General features: G+C 42.9%; 1 protein-coding gene across 6 annotated transcripts in view; it reads right to left on the bottom strand.

The window, feature by feature from the left end:
* DIS3L2 (DIS3 like 3'-5' exoribonuclease 2) overlaps nucleotides 1–22824 on the bottom strand; it is a 345537-nt gene that overhangs the window by 130235 nt on the left and 192478 nt on the right. For all 6 annotated transcript variants that reach the window (XM_079782043.1, XM_079782046.1, XM_079782041.1 and 3 more), the window contains one exon: nucleotides 19687–19766. In XM_079782043.1, coding sequence (XP_079638169.1) covers nucleotides 19687–19766 — 80 coding nt within the window. The remainder of the gene's footprint in view (nucleotides 1–19686; nucleotides 19767–22824) is intronic.

The raw sequence follows: 22824 nt of genomic DNA, 5'->3' as shown, positions 1-22824 counted from the left end.
GAAATTCGTGCACAGGTAGGGTCCCTAGGCCTGGCAGTCAATCAGGGCCCATTGGGGCATCCCTTCTCCTGGCTGCCAGCTGCCGGCCGGAGTCTTCCTTCATTCCGCGCCGCCCTCTGGTGGTCAGCACACGTCATAGTGAGCAGTCGAACTCCCGAGGGGACAATGTGCATATTAGCTTTTTATTACATAGGATTTTCTATCATAAATGGGTTTTTGTTTTACATTTTTGTGTGTGTGTTTTTTTAAAATAAAAACACACCAACAAAAGGCTGTTTGCTCCCCTCCCCCACTCCTGCTTCCTGGTGATTCCCCACCACATAGGAAAAAGCCCCACTGGCCAGCCTGGGCAGGAGGCAGTGAAAGAGTGGCAGCTCATTGACAACTTTCTTGGTGGATAACAGCAACTAAACCCTTTGTGAGCAAGTTCTGTTAGAGCCAACTCAGTAAATGAAGTAGCAGGAACTGGGCATACCCCTTTTATTTTCATGCCAGAAATGTGACTCCAGTTTGTGGCAGCCTGTGTTTTTTGTCATCATTACATAGGTTCAGTGTTTGTGGATAGCATGAGGACCCTGTTCTTTCTCGTCTCTGTAGGGTGCAAGGAATCCTATCTAATAAAAGAGTAATATGCAAATTAACCGTCACTCCATGACAAAATGGCGGCACACATAGCAGCCAGGGCAGACGCTAGAGGCATCACCCAGGCAACGCAAGCCCAGCAAGTGCTCCTTGGCCGCAGAGGGAGGGAAGGGGCCTCTGGCCAGAGGTCAGGGTGAGGGATGCTGAGCTCGTGGTAAAGTGAGCCCAGCGTCCCCGCCCCAGCCTCACGGAGGGAGGGGAGGACCCAGAAAAATGGATCTTTCCAGTTCCTGATGCTGATGGAGCCAGAAAAATGGATCTTCCCAGTTCCTGACGCTGACAGAGCCCTATGGGTGCCGGGGTAGCGGGATCTGGGAGCCCAAGCCCCTGAGTACCCGAGCTGCCGGGCGTCATGGGCTGGGGCCCTGAGGAGGCCCCAGGACAAGCATCTTCCCAGAGGCTGTGCGGAGGGTAGGGAGGGGCCTCTGGCTAGAGGCTGGGGTGAGGAATGCTGACGTCGTTGCAGGCCAGGCTGAGGGACACTACCCCCCGCCCCCAATGCATGAATTTCGTGCACCGGCCTCTAGTGCTTGTATAATCCCAGTAAACTGGTTTCCCAGATTGGGCTTGAAAACTGAATTTCAGTGTATTTTCACTCACTTGTAGATTTTTCTATTTTTAAAAAGCCCCCTTCTATTAACAAAACATAATTACAAGTCTAAAATAGCCAAATTGAAAAGTGATAAAAATTTCAACAAGTTTTACAGAAATATAAACATGTGTGTATTTAGATGTTGATTCACTAAATGCTAACTATCATCAACAACAGCTTAGTCCAATCCCAGCCTTCCTTTCAGCTGAAATTAAATAGACTTTCATATTCACCTTGAGTTTTGAGAGCAAAAGCTTTTAAAAGGTTTATATCCTGGTGATAAAACCCTTTAGGAGCTTTTATCTCATTCTGGAGAAGCCTTTGTGTGTTTCTGTTACTTTCTCACCATATCCAATTAGTTCTTTTTAGATCTAGGCACTCAGTTTCATTAATTAATCTCCTTGTATGATTCCCCAAGGCTTTTCTGATTCCCCAAGGCTTTCCAAAAGTTAATAAAAAATGATATCCACAATTTATGTATGCATGCTTGCAATATGAATCCACTATATTGGCTATCCCATAACAATCGCATATTGGCTGTTTGATTTTTAGAGAATTTTGTATTAATTCATTTAATTCTTCCAATGCTATGAGATCTCTTCCCACAGATGAGAAACGGAAGCCCAGGGAGATCAGATACCTTGCCTCAAAGTCTGGCTCCTGAGATAAGCTCTTAAATATTACTTTATGGGATGTGCCCCTTAGTATCAGGAACTTGACTAACTTATAATTGCTTCTTTCTCAACTCCTGTGGCTACAAGCACTATCAATGTAACATTTAAAAGGGTTATACATTTACATTGCAGAATATCCATTTTATGATAACTAAGTAGACCACAGTATAATTTTAAACATAACCAAAAGGAACTCCATTATGAGGACAATATACATTGACTGAAATAAAAAGTTGCTTTCTATTTTTGAACTATCTATATATCGATTAGTTATAACTCAGTTTTCCTGTGTTTTTTTCATAAACCTAGTTTTCAGATAATCCTATCTAATAATAGACAAATATGCAAATTGACCATACCCCGACACACCTACAAGCCACGCCCACCATCCAATCACAGCGAGTATGCAAATTAACCCAAACCAAGATGGCTACAGCCACAGAGAGCAAGGTTTCCTAGGTAACAGAGGAAGCCAAGCTTTCTGCCAGCCCTTGCAGGCCTAAGCCTCCACTCAAGCTACAAAGTTTCAATTATAGAAGGTAAACAAATTCAAACAAATGGCGGCAGAATGGAGCTTGAGAGAGCAGGCAAGGGTTGCCGTCGGCAACAGGGGAAGCAAAGCTTTCCGCACACCCTGGCCGGGCCCACCCGCTTAAGGCAACAAAGTTTCAATTATAACCCCAACACAAATGGCTGCGGGCCTCGGAGGGAGCCCCAGGCTTGGCTCTGCACCAGGCTACAAAGTTTCAATTGTAGAAGGAAAATAAATTCCAGATACCAGGGCCTCCCCTTGGGTTGCCAGGGGGCGTGGCCCGCCTGCAAACCACCACAGGCCCCTCGCTCAGGCCGCCCTATGCCCCAAGGGAACCCCACCCTGATCAGGGACACCCTTCAGGGCAAACCAGCTGGCCCCCACCCCTGTACCAGGCCTCTATCCTATCTAATAAAAGAGTACTATGCAGATTGATCATCACTGCAACACACAATATAGCTGCCCCCATGTGGTCAAAGATCCTGCCCCCATGTGGACACAGGATGGCCACCACAAGATGGCCAGCAGGAGAGGGCAGTTGGGAGACACTTGGCCTGCAAGGGAGGGCAGTTGAGAGGGACCAAGCCTGCAAGGGAGGGCAGTTGGAGGTGATCAACCCTGCAGGAGAGGGCAGTTAGGGGTGACCAGGCCGGCAGAGGAGGGAAGTTGGGGGCAAACAGGCTGGCAGCAGAGTGGTTAGGGGGTGATCAGGCTGGCAGGCAGAAGTGGTTAGGGGCAATCAGGAAGGCAGGCAGGCAAGCAGTTGGGAGCCAGCAGTCCTGGATTGTGAGAGGGATGTCCGACTGCCCGTTTAGGCCCGATCCCTGGGATCGGGCCTAAACGGGCAGTCGGACATCCCTTGAGGGGTCCCAGATTGGAGAGGGTACAGGCTGGGCTGAGGGACAACCCCCCTCCGTGCACGAATTTCGTGCACCGGGCCTCTAGTGTATAATGAAATGCCAAATTTTCTAGGTAACTGAATGCCAATACCTTAATCATCAACATTTATGGTTTTAATGCTTCCAGATGAAAATCCTTTATAAATGTACTAGAGGCCCGATGCACAAAGTTCGTGCAAGAGTAGGCCTTCGCAGCCGCAGCTGCCTTGATCCCTCCCTTGCAGCCACGGTGGCTGCCTGGATCCCTTCATCCTGGAAGGACATCCAGTCTAATTAGCATATTATGCTTTTATTATTATAGATTATGTACTTCCTTTTCTTAATAGCAGAATATAATTCAATATTAATAACTCAGGGTCACTAATATAAACATTTCTTTTGTATTTTGCAATAGATGTTGATGTGGTATAGCAGGGCAAAGTTGTCTTATCTTCAAGACATACTCTCAAATTTACTTATCGCTGTCACTAAAGTGGAGTAAAGACTTCAGATGCAAAACCCCCTGGCTATATATAACAACAGTTATCAGATTCAACCTGGCACATAAAAGATACCCACATATCTCTTAATTAAATGAATCATCTTCACAAAAGTTCTATGGGATAGGTACTTTTTTTTTAATTTCAGAGAGGCAGGGAGTGGTCTATGAAGTCTGAAAGGTTGGCGACCGCTGCCCTAGTTCATAGGTCAACGACACTCAACCACTGAGCCATGCCGGCTGGGCAGAGTAGATTCTAATAATATTAATATTTTACAGACGAAGACATTTGGCTCAGAGAGCTTAGATATTTTACCCGATGTCACATTTAGTAAACAGTAGAGCCAGGATTAGAATACTATTGGACTCTAGTAGCAGCATTCTTAACTATCATGCCACAGGCCCACATGGGGCAGCCTTTTCCTAAGGGGCTTTAATCATTCCACAGTTAGCAACTTTATTGAGATTTCATTCACTCATTTAAAGTGTACAATTCAATGGTTTTTAGTATATTTAGAGTTGTGTAACCATCACCACAATCAATTTTAGAACATTTCAACATACCTAAAAGAAACCCATATCTGTTTTCAGGCACTATTTCCTATTTCTCCCCAACCTTCCCAGGCCTTGGCAACCATTAATTTATCTTCTGTCTCTATAAATGTGCCTATTCTGGACATCTCATAGAAATGGAATCATTCACTATGTGTCTTCTCTCACTCAGCACATTTTCCAGGTCATCCATGTTGTAGCATGTATCAGTACTTCACTTCTTTAATGGTTGAATACTATTCTACTGTGAAGCTATACCACAGTTATTAAACTAATAGAGGCCCAGTGCAGGAAATTCGTGCACTGGGGAGGGGGGGTCCACTCAGCCCAGCCTGCACCCTCTCCAATCCAGGACTCCTTGCTGCTGGTTTAGGCCTGATCCCAAGGATCAGGCCTAAACCAGCAGTCGGACATCCCTCTTACAATCCTGGACTGCTGGCTCCTAATCGCTCACCTGCCTGCCTGCCTGGTTGTCCCTAACTGCCCCCCCCGAGACGGCCTGATCGCCCCTCACTGCCCCCCCTGCCAGCCTGGTCTCCCCAACTGCAGCCCCTCCCGCCGGCCTGGTCACCCCTAACTGCCCCACCCTGCCGGCCTGGTCACCTCTTACTGACCTCCCTGCCAGCCTGGTTGCCCGCAACTGCCCTCCTCTGCCAGCCTGATCATCCCTAACTTCCCCCCCCACGCTGGCCTGGTCGCCCCCAACTGCTCCCCCTGCCAGCCTGGTCGCCCCACGCAGCCTGCTTATTCAGTCGTTTGGTCATCCCTCACTAACCCCCCTGCTGGCCTGGTCATTCCACGCAGCCTGCTGTTCAGCTGTTTGGTCGTCCCTCACTAACCCCCCTGCCGGCCTGGTCATTCCACGCAGCCTGCTGTTCAGCTGTTTGGTCGTCCCTCACTAACCCCCCTGCCGGCCTGGTCATTTCACACAGCCTGCTGTTCAGCTGTTTGGTCATTCCTCACTAACCCCCCTGCTGGCCTGGTCACCCCACACAGCCTGCTGTTCGGTCATTTGGTCGTCCCTCACTAACCCCCCTGCCGGCCTGGTCATAGGCAACCATCTTGTGAGGGTGTGAAGGTCAATTTGCATATTAACTCTTTATTATAAAGGACTAGAGGCCCAGTGTATAAAAATTCATGCATTGGAGGGAGGGGGGGGGGGTCCCTCAGCCTGGCCTTCCCCCTCTCACAGTCCGGGAGCCCTTAGGGGCGGGAGGCGACCCAGCAATCAGGGGAAGGCTACGTCCCCATCACACCTCTGCTGCTGCCACAGCCTGCAATGCAAGCCTCGGCCGGCCCTGGTTACCTGAGCCTTGGGTGGCCCTGGGCGGCTGGGCGGCTGCCATCCAAGGCTTGCCTGCGCCTCAGGTGTCGGCTGGGCAGCCGCCATCCAAGGCTTGCCTGCGCCTTGGGCTGGCCCTGGGCAGCTGGGGGGCTGAGGGCGGGTCCAGCCGCACTGTGCGCCTGCCGCTTCCTTCCCTCCCCCCCTCCCCCCCGCCGGTGGGGCTGAAAGGACTGGGGGACTCCGGCGGGGCTGAGGGGACTGGGCACCACCATCTTTGTCACGGCGTGACAGTCAACTTGCATATTCCCTCTATATTAGATAGGATTATTCATCAGTTGATAGACATTTGGGTTGATTCCACTTTTTCTATGTTCCTTCACTTTCTAAAATAAACTTTTTATTGATACATAAAATTTAAAATTATACAAACCTTAAGCATACAGCTCAGTGAATTTTTACAACATGAATACACTTAGGTAAACACACCCCAGGTTCAAGAAACAGACCATAACCAGAATTCCAGAAGTTTCTCTTGCATCTTCCTTTAAGTCGTTATACCTACCAAAGGTAACCACTTTTCTAACCTCTGCCACCTATAGTCATAAATCAGTGTTGCCTATCTTTGCACTATACATAAATGGATTCACACACAGTGTGTGTGTGTGTGTGTGTGTGTGTGTGTGTGTGTGTGTGGCTTCTTTTATTCACAATATTTTTGCTACTCATCTATGTTGTGTTTTGAATTTGCTCTGTACATTATTATATAGAATTCCATTGTAAAACTATCTGACAATGTAACATTTTATTGATGATACTTGGTTTGTTTTTAGTTTTTTGCTATTGTGAATAATGTTGCTATGAGCATTCTTGTACATATGTACTCATTTCTGTAGGGTATATATCTAAAAATATAACCACTAGGTTATGGAATAGGAATCTTTTCAGCTCCATTATGTATCATACAATAATTTTCCAAAATGATTCTACCAACTTATACTCCTACTTAGGGTATGAGAGTTCTAATTGCTCCACATCTCCACTAATATTTGGTATTGTCAGCTTTCAAAAAAAATTAGCTATTTTGGTAGATTCTAAATGCCAAGGATACTACATAGTAGTATCTCATTGTGGTTTTAATTTCCATTTTGCTGTGGACTAATAATATTAAGCACTTTTCGAATAGTTTTGACCACTGGCTATCTTCTTTTATGAAATCCCTGTCCAACTCTTTACATATTCTGGATAGGAGTCCTTTAATGGATATAGTTGACAAATATCTTCTCCTACTCTGTGACTTGCCTTTTAATTCTAAGTTATCATTCTTCTCCAGCTTAAGAAATATTTGCCTATCCCAAGGTCATGAGGTTAACTCTTCTATGTTATCTTCTGGAAGTGTTAACACTTCAAGAAGTGTTACTATTTTACTTTTCACATTTAGATCTGTGAGCCACATGAAATTTATTTTTATGTATAGTATAAAATAAGAGTCAAAGTTCATTTCTTTCCATATGGATAGCCAGTACCATTTACTGATAAAAACATTTTTCCTTCACTACACTGCAGTGACATCTCTGCTGAAAACCAGGTGATCATATATGTGCGGGTCTGTTTCTGGATTCTCTATTCTGTACCTACCGTTAGTATCCTTTCAGCATTACCTTACTAAAATTCCACGTCAATTTAATCTTTCACGTTTATATTAATACTAATTTTCACTGAGCACTTACTTTTTGTCTGGCACAGTTCTAAATGCCAAGGGTTATCTCACTTAGTCTTCTCCACAATTTTAAAGTAGGTGTTATTATCTCCATTTTATAGATTGGAAAATGTGAGCTATGGAGAGGTTAATTTTTCCTTCTGAAATATAGACTGTACCTCTTCTTATTTTGTTGTCATTCTATCTATTTTTATGGAAAAGCATCAGTAGTATATGCAACTTTTGGCAGTCACTGCTAATATCTTTAAAGCTAGATTGTGTTTTTGCAACAAGAGGCATAAATGGAGCTTTGTTCCTTTAGCTTTTCATATACTCAGTATTTTGGAACTGGAAGACATTTGAGAAACTGTCTAGTCCAAACACCCATATAGCCGAGGAAAGACAATTTCAGAGAAACCACAGACATGTCCAAACTTACATGATGCAGTAAAGGCAAAGATGAGACAAGAACCCAGCTCTCCTGCTCCTACCCCAGTGCTCTTTCTGGTATACCACAACTGCCTCTCCTCATGCAATGAGCATGTTGGATCACTGAGACTTCTTAACTGGCTTCCAAGTTTACCTTGGTGCCAGATACATGAGGATGCCTGACTGGTGGGTGCCAGATTATCTTGGCTTTAATGAGGAAGGAAACTGGAACCAATCAGCAGAGCTGGAAGGAGATGAACAGGCCATAGTCCAAATTTGGTTTAACAAGGTGCACTGAGACATCCATGAAAAAAGAGAATTTCCGAAGTCCAGACCCCACAGAAATTAGGCTAGAAGATTCAAATGGAACATAGGAATAAGACTTAGAGGGGTGGAGCTGTCTCTCCACTTAATCTTTCCACTTAGATTCTGTGTCCTCAAAACAGGAACTCATTGGCAAGCATCCCAGAAGCCCACTTCCATGCCAGAGGACTCGCATGACTATTCAGTTACTTGGATTTTTCGAGTCAAGGTACGATTCAGTAAAAAATTATCATACTACAAGAACAGTTAAAATTGTTCACTTACCAATGCCCCATATGAATGAAGAAGACATGCACTTCCTTATGAGCTGATGGCTCTACAGAATTTTCCATTTCTCTTCCCAGGTTCATTATCAAGGATCATACTACAAAAATAAGGTTTGTCTCAGATGAAGTACTTGGGTTGCTTTGCATTTGCCTGAGGTCAGAATGCTCTCTGACACAGAGACTGAAAGAGGAAAAATCAGCGCTTCAAAATCTGGATTAGAAATGACTTCACAAAGAGGAGAGTAGGAGGACCAGCATTTGAAGCACTGAGCATCATGAAGGTGTCAGAGACAAAACCCAGAAATGGATTCAGGTATAAAATTGACCTGACATGGAATTTTTCTTTTCCAAAAATCTATGAAAGATTTATCAAGGGTTCTCTTCTAGAACACAAGGAATAGATTTTAAACATAGTTTCTTTTAGATAAATTAAATGTTGCACATAGACCTTATTTTTAAGCTATATATTGCATGTTTCCAACATCTAATAGATTAAACTTTCCAAATGAAGTTTAAGTTGCCTGTTGCAGTACAATGTCAATATTCAGGAAAGGCATCCCTTGGAACATGGCATATCAGGGTCCAGCTTGCTGAAGTGGATGAACCAAGGAGAAGTCTCTCCACAGTGCCTGAAGGCACTGATTGTTGAGCCTATTTCCTACCCAATGACCTAATTGACAAGAGCATAGGATTATGATTCTGTCTTTCTATTCCTTGTCAACAGGGATATGTGAGATCCTGGGGTGTAAGGCAGGGTTCAGCTAGAGCTAAGGACGTGGCAAAATACACCGTGCAAGGTTAGGAGTGGTGCAGAGTACAATATAATGCAATGCTGTCTTTAAGTCATCTCACTGCGGATGCAAGAGGAGAAGCAGCAGACCAGGTCTCCCATTAGATGTAGAACCAATGACCTTCAGCTTCTGTCAATATGCAGCAATCCCACTGCCACTGCAGTACACTGATAGCAGAAACAAGGCATGGGCACATCCTTCCCTAGAGGAAATGAACCTCCCCAATCTCCTGGGAAGGGCAAGTCCTCAGATGGGAAATGCAGGAAGTAGGCCCAAGGCCTCTTTCTAGCACCTCTTAGGTCTAGACTTTTGAAGGGCAGGTGTTGAGGCATGGTCCCTGGGTGATGCCTTGGCAGTGTGGGGACAGGTCTAAACCTAGGTGGGCCTGGTTTACATTTAATATTTGTGTCTTCACATTTTTATATTTAATCTTAATGCCATGTTCCAAGGGATGCCCTTCATGTCTTCATGTTTTAGGTGTGTCTGATAAAAAAAAAAAAAAAGAAGCATATAGCTAGATTTATCTGGTTTAACAGTCTTTGTTTGTTTTTTACTGCAGTTAAATTTAATGTGCTTATATTTTTTGGCACCTTAATATGTGCTTTTTATTTGTCCTGCTTCTTTCTATACATTTTTTCCCCCTCCTGTTACGCTTTCTTTTATACTGAGGTGTTTTTATGTGTTTTCCTCATTCCATTTGCCTCTCTTTCCAAGTTAGGAAGTTATTTACTATATTTCTATTATTATTCAAAAGACATTTAAAATGTTCATGGAACACGAACACTATACATATATATGTATAATATAAAATCTAAAAATAATGCAGAAACTGAATATTAAAAAAGCATATGTACATGTTCATATGTTTCAAATTCTGTTCCAAAATTAAATCTTAACATGCCAAATTTTTTTCAAACATTAATGATTTTTGGTAAAATACCCTTAGCTTGACAATTAAATAGCACTCTAATACTAGAAAAACAAAAATGAGACCTAATAGCTATGTTTGACATATTATATCTACTTTTTAAGATTTCCGTTTTGGCAGGGCCAAAGTGCAAACAGAATTTTTGTCATTCGAGTAAATAAATTGTTTTTTCCTATGACATGCATGAAAAGAGTTTGGTTATTTGTCTTATGTATTTTGGAGGAAGTAGAGAGAGCTTCTATTTGTTCAGTTATCCTATATAATAAAAGGCTAATATGCAAATTGACTGAATGGCAGAATGACTGTTCACTATGATGCACACTGACCACCAGGGGCAGACACTCAACACCGGAGCTGGCCCCTGGTGGTCAGTGTGCTCCCACAGGGGGAGCCCCGCTCAGCCAGAAGCCAGGCTCACAGCTGGCAAGCACAGCAGTGGTGGAAGGAGCCTCTCCCGCCTCTGCAGCAGGCAGACATCCCCTGAGAGGTCCCAGACTGCGAGAGGGTACAGGCTGGGCTGAGGGAACCCCCTCCAGTGCACAAATGTCATGCACCAGGCCTCTAGTAAAAGATAATGAGGAAGGAGTGAGGCTCAAATATGCCAATCACAGAGCTGGAGGAACAGATGTCAGGAATGTAAGTTATAACTCAGTGATCTCATAGTATTGCAGAGGCATGATGAAAAGGACTAAAAGACTTAATTGTGATGACAGAAAGGTACACCAATTTCCAAAAAAACAGACTTTTTTTAGGAGAGCATGTGGAGTAGGCTTATATATCAGCATATAAGCCCACAGACACTTACAGATTTAAGGGTCGAAATAAAAAGGGCAAGGTAAGAAACAAAAGGAGTGAACTATGAAGGTATACACCAGGTTGCTTAGTTAGATTGACTAAACCAAACGCTTTTTAAACACAGGTTTTGATACTCAGGATATAGAGATATCCAAGGCACTCCCTGCCCATAGGAAACAAGCAAAAAGAAGAATTAAATCCAGAAGCAATGGTGTTTACTAGTATTGCTGCATTAGTGACATGAAGAAAGTGTGCTGATAGGAACAATCTTGGTTATCAATGGGAATTCAGCCAACACAGAAGTAGGGAGGCTAGGCATTCTAAGCAGAGGGCAAAGGGCAAGCAGAGGCCCAGAGGCAGGATAGAGTACAGTGGAAAATGCAGAGCCCGGAGTGGCCAGACATCATTAGGTGTGTGTGTGTGTATATTGGGGGAAGTGGCATTGGGAGGTGGGGAAGGTGGGAGAGGAAGCTAATCTTAAAGGGCTTTTATAAAGAAGCTCTGCTAAAAAATGTGGACTATACTCAGGTACAACAGATTTTCAAGCAGAAAAGCAACATGATCTGGTTCTTGAGAATATATAATAGAAGAGACAACTGGGTAGCAAGGTGGAGGGTAGACAGGAAGAATGACGGGAACTATTGAAATGGCTGTCACAGGGCTTAGGAAGAGGAATCAAATGTGATTCCAGGATTCCTTTTCTCAAAAACCTTTGGCTGATTAGGTGGCAGGTAATGCCATTATAAAAGTAGGGAATGGAGAAAAAACAGAGGGGAAGCAAGGTCACAGCGCCCTTGTCTTGGTGCTGGCCATGCCTTCCCTGCCAGCAAACCCCCAAATTTGGATCATTGCAACTTCTGCTTCCAAACTCAGGAGGCTGAGGGTTTTTGAAGAAAATCCCCCAGACTTGCTAATATTTCCACCTCAGCACACCTGGACAGTGTAGCTAATAATGCTTGTTTGGTGGGTTTCTGGTCAGCTCCTTTTCCTATCCCTTTCAATAGTACCCCTCCTCCTCCATTTCTTCCCTCAGCAGGTGTGAAGACTCAGCAGCAGCAGCCATTCCCTAAGACCTCTCATGTCATTTCATTTTCCATTTACACTCTGAATTCACTCCCACCTTCTTCTTCAAGACCTTACAAAAATAATCAACTCCTTTCATTGCTATTTTTTTTTCAATGTCTCCAATCTCTTAATATAGAAACAGGTCAAAATCACTTCCATCTTGCCCTAACCGGTTTGGCTCAGTGGATAGAGCATCAGCCTGCGGACTGAAAAGTCCCAGGTTCGATTCCGGTCAAGGGCATGTACCTTGGTTGCAGGCACATCCCCAGTAGGAGGTGTGCAGGAGACAGCTGATCGATGTTTCTAACTCTTTATCCCTCTCCCTTCCTCTCTGTAAAAAAATCAATAATATATATATATATATATATATATATATATATATATATATATATATATATATTTTTTTTTTTTTTTTTAAATCACTTCAGGAGAAACCAAGATGGCGGCACAGGTAAACACGTAAACTGCTGCCTTGCACAACAATTTCAAAACTACAACTAAAAGACAAAACGTCTATCACCCAGAACCACGGGAAAGCTGGCTGAGTGGAAGTTCTACAACTAGAAGGAAAGAGAAAAGAGCACTGAGACGTGCACAAGCACTAAAAAGCTGAGGTACGGAGGCACGCGAATCGGGCTGGCGGTGGGCAACTGGGTGCGCTGCTTTTTTCAACCCAAAGGGAGACAAGCTCCCGATTACTCTGAACTCCAGTTTCTGGGGAAACGGTGGGGACCCAAACTCCTACGGGGAGAAGCTGCCATCGGGTCAGAAAGTGAGGGTGGCTTCCTTGCAGAGGTGCGCGCAGCAATCATTGTTTACTGCGCTGGGGCGTGGGTACTTGGAAACGCAGAGATGGCTGACTGGCAGCCATCACTGTTTGCCATGCCCTAGCCTAGTGACTCCCTGAGACCCACCCCACACAATCTACAAACCCACCCAAGCTCCACGCAGCGGCTTTTGCATATAAATGGCCTGCCCTATCGCAGCTTAACCTAACAAACTGCAGCTCTGGTCAGACAGCTCCAAAACCTCCAAACCCCAAGCAAAGAGGAGAAAACTGTAGTTCTCGCTGTAGCTCCTGCTGGGTGGCCTCAGACAGTAGCTGACCTGCACCCCATTGGAGATCCAGAAGCTAGTGTATCTAGTGGTCAGTGTGAGACAACAACAGATTTCAACTACTCACATCCATAAGTGACACATTCAAGAGACAGACTCAGTGAGCACCAAAGCCCCACTGAAGCAAGTCCTGCCCCATAAGCATACCTCCAGCACAGCAGTTCTTCCATTATAGACACAGTGGGTCCTCACAGCCAATTGGCCTGGAGGTCAATTCCTCCCAGTATACCAACAGCAATCAAGGCTTAACTACACCAAGACTTTGCACTCAGCCTACAAAGGGGTGCACCAAGAGTCTCCACCTCAGGTGATAGGCTGAACCACTGGTCACCTACCATAGAAAACCACTCCATAAACACAGGGAAGCAGCAAAATGCGGAGACAAAGAAACATGTCACGAATGAAAGAAATGGAGGAAAACAAACTACTGGACATAGAGTTCAAAACCACATTTATAAAGTTACTCAAGAATCTTCTAAAAACCGCCGAGAAACTTGATGAGCTCCGAGGAGCTTAGTGAAACCTTCAAGGATCTTAATGAGAATGCCAAAAAAATGGAAAAGGACCAGTCAGAAATTAAGCATACACTGTCTGAAATAAAGAATATACAGAAATTCAACTGTAGATCAAAGGACCCCAAGAATCAAACCAAAGATCTGAAATATGAGGAAACAAAAAACACCCAACCAGAAAAGCAAAAAGAATCCAAAAATATGAAGATAGTGTAAGGAGCCTCTGGGACAACTTCAAGCATACCAACATCTGAATTATTGGGGTGCCAGAAGAAGAGAGAGAGAAAAAAATTGAAAACCTATTAGAAGAAATAATGAAAGAAAACTTTCCCTACCTGGTAAAAGAAATAGACTTACAAGTCCAGCAAGCGCAGAGAACCCCAAACAAGAGGAATCCAAAGAGGACCACACCAAGACACATCATAATTAAAATGCCAAGAGCAAAAGACAAAGAGAGAATCTTGAAAGCAGCAAGAGAAAAACAGTTAGTTACCTACAAGGGAGTACCCATACAACTGTCAGCTGATTTCTCAACAGAAACTATGCAGGCCAGAAGGGAGTGGCAAGAAATATTCTAAGTGATGAACAGCAAGAACCTACAACCAAGATTACTCTACCCAGCAAAGCTATCATTCAGAATTGAAGGTCAGATAAAGAGCTTCACAGACAAGAAAAGGCTAAAGGAGTTCATCACCACCAAACCAGGATTATATGAAATGCTAAAGGGTATTCTTTAAGAAGAGGAAGAAGAAGAAAAAGGTAAAGATAGAAATTATGAACAACAAAATGACAACAAATACATACCTACCAACAAGTGAATAAAAAAATAAATAATAAAAATCAAGTGAATAAAAAAATCAAGTGAATAAAAATCAAGTAATAAAAATCAAGTGAATAAAAAATCTGATGAACAGAATGGACTGATGAATATAATAGAATCAGGGACATAGAAAGGGAGTGGACTGACATTTCTCAGGGGGAAGGGAGTGTGCAGGGTGCGGGAAGAGATTGGACAAAAATCTTACACCTATGGATGAAGACAGTGGCGGGGGGTAAGGGCATGGGGTGGGGTGGGGAATCAGGTGGAGGGGAGCTATGGGGCGGGGGGAAGAGAAACACCTGTAATAATCTGAACAATAAAGATTTATTTTAAAAAAATAAAAATAAATCACTTCAATCTTAAAAACAAAGGAAAAGCCTCTCCAGCTCTTACTTCCCCTGTGCCTCCAAAGGGGATCAGTCATGACAAGAAACTCTCAGCAGGTGACAAATATAGACATGTGGGGAAGTGACAGAGTTTAGGAATTCTTACAGGCTTTGCTTCTAGTCTCTCATTCCTGTTCCCTTACCAAAGGGCTCCCCGAGACAGAGTTCCCTAGTCCATGCTCCTCAGGGAAGGGAAAGCCTTGCAACCAGAGAGGCATCAGGAAAAAAAACAGACGGGAAGACTGGCGCCCCTAGAGCACAGTAGGTACTTTGCATTCCTGAGGTCCCTTGGGCTAGATGATGTCCTTTTACCTGGACAGTAGGACAGATCCTTCTTTCTTCTGAGTAAGATGGCTGCACTCTGAAGGTAAGGGAAATATGAGCAGGTGGCTGAAGAGAGGGGTGTGCTCATTAATTCAGAGATTACAGCAGCAAGGAGGAGAGAGAGAGAAGAGGGATGTGACTACGGGTATCTAGCCCAGGCATTCCATCAAGACTTCTGCTAAACTGTGGTTAAGGTGTATATTCCAATTTCCAGAAAGCCTCAAGGATGAGTGGATTTGTTTGTTTATTCTTATTCATTCATCCATACACTCCTTTTCCTCCCCCCACCCAGTGGTTTTCAGTATATTCACAAAGTTGTGCAACCATCAACACCTTACTTCCAGAACATTTCATCACCCCCAAAAGAAAACCTAAACCCATTAGCAGTCATTCCTCATTTCCCCCTCTCCTTAGCTCCAATCCTTCGTTTCGAAGGCCTGGCTAGGATAATCCTGACATGCTTAGTGGCAGAGCATCATTAGAGAAGAAAGCATTAGAGAAAAAAGATGATAGAGAAATGGTGAACATCAATTTCTTGTGGGGTCTATTGGAAGCCTGAACAGCTAAAAGCTGAATAAAGGTCCTTGCTTATTTGGCTAACAACTTCCTCGCTCAGATATTAGAACACAGCAATAATGCTTATTTAATTGAACAGAATGGGTGGCTATTACACCAGACTCAGATCTCATCCAGTAGCAAGAGCGTCACGATGCCCTGGCCACCAGGGAGGAGAAGTCTGGATATAGACAGCTATGTACCTCAGGTCCCATACAGGCAGAAAAAACTCTATGACACAGGAAATGGGCTCAAATTGCAAAAGCTACAGGACATGGAAGAATATGTAGGATGCTCAGCTGAGAAGCGACTCAGAGAAATGTGACAGCTGTTATCTAGTATTTGAAGGGTTGTCGCATGACAGACAAAACTTGTGTAGTCTGCAAGGAGAATAAATGGGACTAATGGATATAAAGTTACAGGGAGATAGCATTATTTCAGGTTATTAGAGGGAAGGAGTTCCTAATAGTCATGTAATCTTCAGGCCAAGGGGCTGCCTATAAGGTAGAGTGTTAAATGCAATCTGTAATTCAGTAAGTGATGCTGTAGAGGCTTGAAAGCCAGAAGGTGGTGTGACAACTATGGCATTCCCACACTTGACGGGTGAGGTCTACTGTGAGGTGTGTTGCAAGTGATCTGTTACATCAATAAAACTGAAGTGTGTGATTTACTGACTTTAGATTCGGGGTTCTCAATATAACACCACTCTTATTCACTTGCATTATTAAGTATTTTCTTGAGCAAAAATGAAAGACTCTATGAACATTCCCATGACAGTACTCTATGTTCTGGTTACTGTCATGGGAATGTTCCACTCAAGTGTGCTTATAGGCTACACGAGGTGGAGCATTACCAGCTAGATGTAGGATCCCTTCCAAAGCTGAGATTCAAGGGTAGGGGCACCCCCCTCAGCCTTCCAATCTAATCAGGACCTACTAGAGAACAGGTGTCACTGTGTTTCTGCAGAATTTATCTTCAGACTATATAGTCTCAGTCTCCTACCTATAGGAGATATTGGTAACAAGTCCTGGGGTTACATCTGAACTCTGTAGAAAGGGAGAATGAGGACTAAATAATCTACATCTGTCTGCATGTTTTATTTTCACAGAACAGTCATTCAGATGATTTCAATGGGAACAAAGAAAAGTTTGACCTTTCTATTTTCTTTAAATAAAAATGGTTATAAATAGAATTATATCCCTATATATATGAAACCTATATATTTTTATTAACCAATGTCACCCCAATAAATTCAATAAAAAATAAATGAAATGGTTATAGATGATGTAAATATGGCCAGAAAACATTATTTGCTCTTTGAAACATTAAACATTTTTTCCTCTAAGCAAGAATTGACTGAATTGTTAACTAACGGAACCTGAACTTTGCCAAACTCACCCCCATCCAAGCTGGAACTGACTTTTACTTTTCAGTTCCCTGGATAAATGGCTTTGGCAGAAACTGCTGTCACAAAGGCCAACTGTAGAAGTGCCACCATAAAAACACTTGACTGACCAACTGAGGCCTTTTCAGATTCTTCCCTGACTCCTTTTCCATGTCCTTTTTCTGCTGCTTTGCCAAATGACCAGATGTTAATTACCCCTCTGGAATGCAAGAATAACTAAGCAGATGGAAGGTATCTAGTCACCTGGTGCAGTGCGCTACTCGGCAGCCCTGTGATTTCTGGCACCTCATAATATTTTTTATTACAAAATTTTTTTCATTATAAAACTATTATTACCACATTATAAAAATTTGGAAACTAGAGAAGAGAGAAAAATCACTTATGATCCCATCATCCCAATAAAATCACTGTTTGCATTTGGTGCACTGTCTACTTTTTTTCAGGGCTCTCCGGATGTAGTTAATGGACCATATGTATGTAGCTTATTTGCGCTCCACCTCCTCTGAAAAGGATTTGCAGCAGCTTATATAAATACATATCATCAGACAGACAACTCCATGTGGACATACTCTTTCTAAAACCAGCCTGACCTCCTGTCTTCCCGGTTTCTAAATTATGGATTTCATCCCCTCATCATCCAGGTTGAAACTTTTGCCCCCTCTTGAACTACTCTCCCTGAATTCTAGCATCCATTTCCATTGATTATTCTGCTGTTACCCCTTTCTCACATCTGTCCTCCCCACCCCCATCAATACTGTCACCATCTCTGGTCCAGTTACTTATTACCTACTTATATTCCTAAATAATTACAATGTTTTTCTGACTCATTTCTCTGCCTCTACTTCCTCTCCTATCCTTTATCTTGTGCTGCTAAATTGTTTCCCTTACTTTCACTGCTCTCCCTGACTCACAGATTGAAAACAATTTATTTGACTGTCTGACAAAGCATATTCTCTAGTTGAAAATTTTTAAAAATGTACAATTTGTCCCCAGTCTACCTTTCTAGCCTATCTGTTACCATCAGCCTATGTGAAACCTCTGCAGTGATCCTGTACACACAAAACTAGGGTTGAGTGAGTGGGGCAGGACACGTGCCAGCTCCCTGGTGTCCGTCCCTGCAAGGCAAATTCAATGGGGCCAGCAAAGATGGAGTAACAGATATTAGACCTATCCTCCTGCCATTAACACTATAAAAGTGGACAAAATAAATGAAGCAGCTGTTTTCAAGCACTTGATTACAAACAGAGCAGGGCTGTGAACCTGGGGAGAAGGGCAATACAGGAAGTGCGGCCCATTGTCACCTGGCTTTCTGCCCAGGTTCAGGGGAGTAGAATTCATGCTGAGGACGATCTATGCCCAAGCCTTTATATGCACAGATGGCTCAAGATATAAGAAACTAACCCAGTATTTGCTTTTTTAAGTAGGCTGTTCAAATTTTGGATTTTAAAAATACATAATTCCTCAAAAATTTCCATGGGGACTTTCCTCTCTTTATGCTTTATCTTCCTTTCAAATTTCTCTAGTTGAAAATACTGAGCTATTTTGCCCATAGTTTCAAGGAGGACTCCCATTAAAAGAAGATAAAAAAAACTTTTAGGCAATGATGCTTTCTGTCTCTCTGGATTCTCTCTACTATGCTTCACTGCCTAGTAGAGTAGAGATTAGACGTTGAACCTATGCAGTTTTGTCCCAGTGGAATATGTGAACAACTCTGCAATGTTTTATAAGACTAAGCCACTGGGCCGTCAACACTTTGTTGAAGATTGAAACCCAGGGTGGACATCCATCATAGGCAAGCTGTCCCAGGCCATATTACTACCAAAACCATATCCAAGAAAGACTGAAGCCAAAGCAGTCACCCAGACACTACCCTAGAGAGGGGCAAGTAGCAGCTAAGATTTAAGCAGTACATCCTGGGGAGACATTAAAATGGAAATTGATAAGAGTTTGCTCTTCTCACCACCACCCCCACATTCCCTTTCTCCCTACTGCAGTTTTCAAAGGCTGCTGCCTCAAATCCCACCTTTTCTTGCTTAGCTCCATCCTAAAAGATTGTTGAAAGAGTCCCTAACAGCTGCCTTTTGCAATTCGCTGGACAGATGAAGACCTACTGGGAACAGTGCAGGCTTCTCCAGTTCACTTGAGGAACATTCCTCAGGGCAGGTGTTCCTAACACCCATTGCTGAGCATGCCTTTGGAGAGCACCCTTGACTCACCCCATATGTTGTCAAATTCAGGTAAAGAGGCCTATGCTTCTCCCAAGCAGAGTCTTCAGAGATTTCTTTCTTTTTTTTTTTTTTAACACATCCCACCCAAACTGGAACTTCCTGAAGGCCAAGGCCTGGAATTAGCTATTCTGCCCTTTCTGCTGCCTCTTCTGAGGCCCAAGAAGGATCCCGTAGAGAGGACATTTCTTATTCTCACCCTCACCAAAGTCACCACAGGAACACAATCCTTAGGTCACATACTTGTGTGGACTCAGAAGCCTAGGGCAAGTTCAGGAACAAGGCAAATCTCAGCCTGCACATTGCACTGCCTGGGGAATACACAGCAGCCAGGCTGATCACAAAGGTATGCACACTGTCTGCTACCCAGAATGGTAGAGACATTTCTATCCTACCGTCAGCAAGTAGCTTGCAGGAGAGGGCGTCATCAAGGTCTCGGGCAGTTGATGGGTCAATGGTGAAGATACAGTCTTTTCTAGGAAAGATTGAAGATATAATTAGTGATGCCGCATATATCAGAAACTTTACCCTACTGTAGTATTAGCTTTAAGGAACAGTTATTTTGAAAATGTACAAATGGTAGGCACAGTGAAGAGTAACTCTTATAATGTCTCTTTGAGGAGGGGTCTTCAGTAAAATGTGAGACTGGGGAGAGACAATGGGAGGAGACAGCAAGGCTCCATACTGTCTGTGTGTCTTTTTCTTCCTCTCTGTGAACTGGCACCTACTTCTTCTTGACCCTGAACAGGAATAGGTGTGAGAAGGTGGAAATGAGGCAGCATCCATGAATGAGGCTGCTCAAGAGGAGCTGTCTGACTACAGGGACAAACCTCTGGTAAACAACTCTCCAATCATCAGTTCTTATTTTTGCTTCCCCCCTTCCTCAATGGTTCATGGGAACCTATCCTTCAAGGATCTATGTGAGGAAATTTAGTGCTTCTATCTTCCGAAAAAGGGGTGTGTTAAAAAAACAAATCACCTAACTTGTTATGACATGGGGCAGGGGACCCAAGAATAAGTTTTGCAAAAAAACTTTTGGCCATATAGTTAGCTGTAATACAATTCTACTTGGAAATGTCCCTAATCACAGTTTGTTTACATGAACAATTGTATACCTCACCCAAGCTCATATCATCAAGTACACCCTCTGTCCATTTATTTCCACAAACTATCCCTATGCAATTCCACTCTTACTCTGTGAAGCCCCAGCCACTCTCTTTCTGCTTTAGATTTTCTCAAATAACATGCCCACCCAACCCAGCCATTCCTATCAAATGGCTAAAGATCTGGGCAGAGTCTGGCCTCAATTTTCCATAACTTCTGCCCTTTCCTCCACAGGCACTGGGCTGGAGATTGGGTGTTTCGCAGGTAACTAAAGGCTGTGTTTCAGTGCTATGAACATAGGCTGCAATTCACAAGTGTATGTTGAATGAATGAATGAATGAATGCTGACAGGAAGATGAAATTAATCCTGACACAATAATAATGGGCTCTAAATTGGTTAGAATCTTGAACTTGATTCACAAGGTAAAGAAAGAACTGTCTGCTTCTTGGTTTTTTTTGTATGCCCCATAAAAGCAAGCAATATGCTTTATATGTACTGAGTATCAATAAATAGTTGTTGAACTGAAATTGAAATGTCAGACTTGGTGGTGGGAATATTTTAGTCCTTTCATTGTAAGAAGCTGGAAGAACATCTCTCTAGTCAAAATAAAAAAGAATACTCTTAGCTTGGTAGGGGACACAGTTCATTAGTTTACTTGGAGCGTTGACTAGGAGCTATGTTTTCTTAAAATTGAATGTCTCTGGGTGATTTGAGACTTTTATTTCTATGAATGAATGATAATTCCCACTAAAACATTTCAAGCCTCAAATTGACCCAACCATATGTAACAGAGTAAAACTATAAGTCTTTAATTTTTAGTCTGTCAATGTCTTCTTTGAGAGGACCCACAAATTGTTTCTGAGAAAAATCTTAGACTAACCTGCATGCTCTCAAACTAATTCTTTTCTACTTAAAAAAAATCTGCTCTTAAACCAGAAACATACAAGTCTAAATTAAGACAACTCTGAGGAATAGTCCTCAGGAAAGTTTGCTGGAAAAGCATACCATCCAATTCTTCATCAGGGGTCGGCAAACTACAGTTCACAGTCCAAGTGGGCCCTCACCCGTTTTGAAAGGCCTGAAAGCTAAGAATGGTTTTTGCATTTTTAAGTAGTTGAAAAAAAATCAAATAGAAGAATATTATTGCATGACATGTGAAAATTACATGAAATTCAAATTTCTGTATCCATAAATGAAGTTCTATTGAAACAGAGCCACCATTTTTCAGTACAATGGCAGAGTTGAGTAGTTATGCTTAAACTATAACTATCTGGCTCTTAGCAGAAAGTTTGCTGCCCCCTGTTTTGTGTGTGTGTGTGTGTGTGTGTGTGTGTGTGTGTGTGTGTGTTATATCAAAAGTTTATTAAGGGAACTTACAGATGAGATGCATCTTGGGCAGCAGCAAGATGAGGTGGATATCCTGTGTCTGCTGGCCCATTTTAGATCAATGTTTCCCAATGTGTCAAGTAAGTATTCTAATTTTTTAAAAAAGGTCCTGTGATTAAATCTGTTTGGGAAACTCTGGACCAGTTTCTTAATTTTAGGACTTTTTTATTGAATTTATTGGGGTGAGATTGGTTAATAAAATTACACAGGTTTCAGGGGTACAATTCTACAGTACATCATCTGTATATTGTATAATGTGTTCACCAACCCAAGTCAAGTATCCTTCTATCACCATTTTGTAGGACTTCGCAGAGCCTTCAATATGCTGGTATTGTACAGTTCTTGCTTGACTCTCTTGATCTTGGCACTTTTTATGGCAGAGCGTCTTCCAGAGGCAAGATCATCAAGACAGCACTCTTTGAGCAATGATGGACTGCACAGGCCTCCAGTGCAGTCCTTGTCCCACAAGCCTACCCTAAGAGACACTGCAAGAAGTCAACCAAATGGCTGTACTATTCACTGCGGGGAAGCTGATGAGAGCCCTGTCCTTTTCATCACTCAGTGTCTCTTTTATGAGGGAAGTCCATTAAGTGCAAGGACTCACTCTTCTCCTGAGTTGATGATTGGTTTATACCTTACAGACATGTGAGTTTCATCCTTTAAGATTTCCTTCACTGCTTTGGCTGTCAGGAAGCTCATAAAAACATTTGTGACTTGCCTCTAGAGGATCTTGTTTGTAGTTTAAACTTTGTGAACCTTTATCCTAGCTGTGCCTACTTTTTCTATTATGTATTCCTTTTGCCCTATGTCCTAATTTTTAAAAATTCACTGCACTATATGTATATCAGCAAGTTGCCTTAAATCATTTTTAAAAACCACAGGGTATATATACACTGTATATATATTGAGATGATGCGAGAAGAAAAAGAGACTTTCAGTATGGGCTATTAAGAAAACCAACTTCTAGCCCTGGCTGGTTTGGCTCAGTGGATAGCGCGTCAGCCTGTGGAATGAAGGGTCCCGGGTTCGATTCCGGTCAAGG

This window comes from Cnephaeus nilssonii, assembly GCF_951640355.1.
Source record: "Cnephaeus nilssonii genome assembly, chromosome: 10".
Taxonomy (NCBI): Eukaryota; Metazoa; Chordata; class Mammalia; order Chiroptera; family Vespertilionidae; genus Cnephaeus; species Cnephaeus nilssonii.
This window is presented reverse-complemented; position numbering and strand designations above follow the sequence as displayed.